The sequence below is a fragment of the Sander lucioperca genome, chromosome 15 (assembly GCF_008315115.2).
Source record: "Sander lucioperca isolate FBNREF2018 chromosome 15, SLUC_FBN_1.2, whole genome shotgun sequence".
Taxonomy (NCBI): Eukaryota; Metazoa; Chordata; class Actinopteri; order Perciformes; family Percidae; genus Sander; species Sander lucioperca.
In genome coordinates, this window is record NC_050187.1 from 4,436,548 (window position 1) to 4,439,047 (window position 2,500).

General features: G+C 47.4%; 1 protein-coding gene across 2 annotated transcripts in view; it reads right to left on the minus strand.

Moving 5' to 3' along the window:
• LOC116056237 (bone morphogenetic protein receptor type-1A) overlaps positions 1-2,500 on the minus strand; it is a 69,355-nt gene that overhangs the window by 4,079 nt on the left and 62,776 nt on the right. The window contains exons 7-9 of one of the 2 annotated variants that reach the window (XM_031308393.2): positions 2,381-2,465; positions 1,669-1,804; positions 588-780 (exon numbers count right to left, since the gene is read on the minus strand). In XM_031308393.2, coding sequence (XP_031164253.1) covers positions 588-780; positions 1,669-1,804; positions 2,381-2,465 — 414 coding nt within the window. Of the gene's footprint in view, positions 1-587; positions 781-1,668; positions 1,805-2,380; positions 2,469-2,500 lie in introns of both variants that reach the window. The other variant, XM_031308392.2, reaches the window with a different exon arrangement.

Below are 2,500 nucleotides of genomic sequence, written 5' to 3' on the forward strand. Positions count from 1 at the left end.
GCACGCACACACACACACACACACACAGGTACACACCCACACACGCACACACACACTTTCGGTAGCAGCAGCTGCATGATAGAACATCATCAACACACCAACTCTCTCGCTGTGAATTCTCTTCCCAACCGGCTCAATCAGACAGGAAGCTGAACATTTTTGGGGATCAGCAGCCCACTAGAGAACGTTTCGAAGCAGAAAGCTGCTCTAGTGCTGCATTTTTCTCTCTCACAACATTCACACTGAATGGAAAACGACTACTGCTGTTGTGCACATAACAAATAAAGAAGCTTGAACCTTTAAGGAACGTGCTGCATCAGTGAACTGAGAGAGAGAGAGACAGACAGAGAGAGAGACAGAGAGAGAGAGAGACAGACAGAGAGAGAGAGACAGAGAGAGAGAGAGACAGAGAGAGAGAGACAGAGGGAGAGACAGAGACAGAGAGAGAGACAGACAGAGAGAGAGAGAGAGACAGAGAGAGAGAGACAGACAGAGAGACAGACAGACAGAGAGAGAGAGACAGAGAGAGAGACAGAGAGAGAGACAGAGAGAGAGAGAGAGAGAGAGAGATGAAAGTGTTCTGTTACCGAGGATGTTCTCGTGTCTCATCAGGACCGTCTGGTAGATCTCCGTCTCTCTGAACCAGCTGGCTTCCTCTCGAGTGAAGAAGACTTTGACGGCCACCTTCTCTCCCCGCCAGCGGCCGAGCCACACCTCGCCGTACCGCCCCTTCCCAATCTGACGCACCATCTGGATCTGCTTGGCGATGGTTCGCTGCACCTGAGAGAGAGAGGGAGGGAGAGAGAGAGATAGAGAGGGACGGAGGGAGAGAGAGAGAGAGACAGAGAGAGAGAGAGAGAGAGAAAGAGAGATAGAGACAGAGAGAGAGAGGGGGGGGGATAGAGAGAGAGAGGGAGGGGGATAGAGAGAGAGAGGGAGGGGATAGAGAGAGAGGGAGGGGGAGAGAGAGAGGGAGGGGGATAGAGAGACAGAGAGAGAGAGAGGGGGATAGATAGACAGAGAGAGAGAGAGGGAGGGGGAGAGAGAGAGAGGGAGGGTGGGTTACGATGCGTTACTTCTAAGTTTAATCAGAGACAGATTACAGTGGTGCTCATAAGTTTATGAACCGATGCTAAAGTTGACTAAAAAGAGGAATAAAAACATGATATTTTGGACATTGATCTTAATGCCTTAATTAAAAAATGAGGAAAAATCCAACCTTTAAGGACACCAATTTTATTTGTGATTGAATAATGTATCGTAAATAAATTAATGTTGGCATGGTTTTATTTCAGTTAGCCAAATAGCTGGTTTGATTTGCTATTTGATTTTTTTATTCCTCTTTTTAGTCAACTTTAGCATGGGTTCATAAACTTATGAGCACCACTGTAGAAACAAGAAGCCCCAACTCAGCATTCTTTCTAATTTCCAGCAGGGGGCTGTCTGTTGTCTGTGCAACTGTCCAGAGTTAACCGCAACATTTTGTTCTCCTAAAATATCTTGTTCAGTGTTTGGTGAGCGATACACTTTAACTTTAGAGTCTAAATTCTGTGAAAACACTGAAAATGCAGACATGTTTCTTCTAATTTTGAATTAATCAGAGGTTTCTCAACACAGAAGACTAGTGTGTGTAGTTTAGGTCGTTAATGTGTGTTTGTTTGTCCCTACCAGCAGGGGGAGTCCGGAGCCGCTGCCGGAGCTCTGTGATTGGTGGATGAGGTCTTTGAGTGACTCTCCAGTGGGGATGAAGACTTCCTGCTCCAGATCCTTGGTGTACCGCTGACGCTCACTCTGCCACTTATACCTGACACACACACACACACACACACACACACACACACACACACACACACACACACACACACACACACACACACACAATTAGTCGAAATACTTCCACAGTCCAATGTTGAAGTCAGTATGTTATCTATCATTTAAAAGGGTGCCACATTCTTATTCAAGGCTTTGACATATGTTTATGTGTGTGAGGATGTGTGTGAGGGTGTGTGAGGGTGTGTGAGACTGTGTGAGAGTGTGTGAGGGTGTGTGTGAGAGTGTGTGTGTGTGTGTGTGTGTGTGTGAGAGAGAGAGTGTGTCAAAGTGTGTGGGGGTGTGTGAAGGTGTGTGGGGGTGTGTGAAGGTGTGTGAGAGTGTGTGTGTGTGTGTGTGTGTGTGTGTGTGAGAGAGTGTGTCAAAGTGTGTGGGGGTGTGTGAAGGTGTGTGAGAGTGTGTGTGTGTGTGTGTGTGTGTGTGTGTGTGTGTATGTGTGTGTGTGTGTGTGTGTGTGTGTATGTGTGTGTGTGTGTGTGTGTGTGTATGTGTGTGTGTGTGTGTGTGTGTGTGTGTGTGTGTGTGTGTGTGTGTGAGGGTGAGTTCCTACCTGTAGTAACAGACCACAGAGACACAGATCAGAGTGCAGCAGCACACCGTCATGGAGATGAGGAAGGCCAGCCAGTGGGGGCTGCCTTCTGGAAGACAAAAAACACTGAAGGTTAGGGCT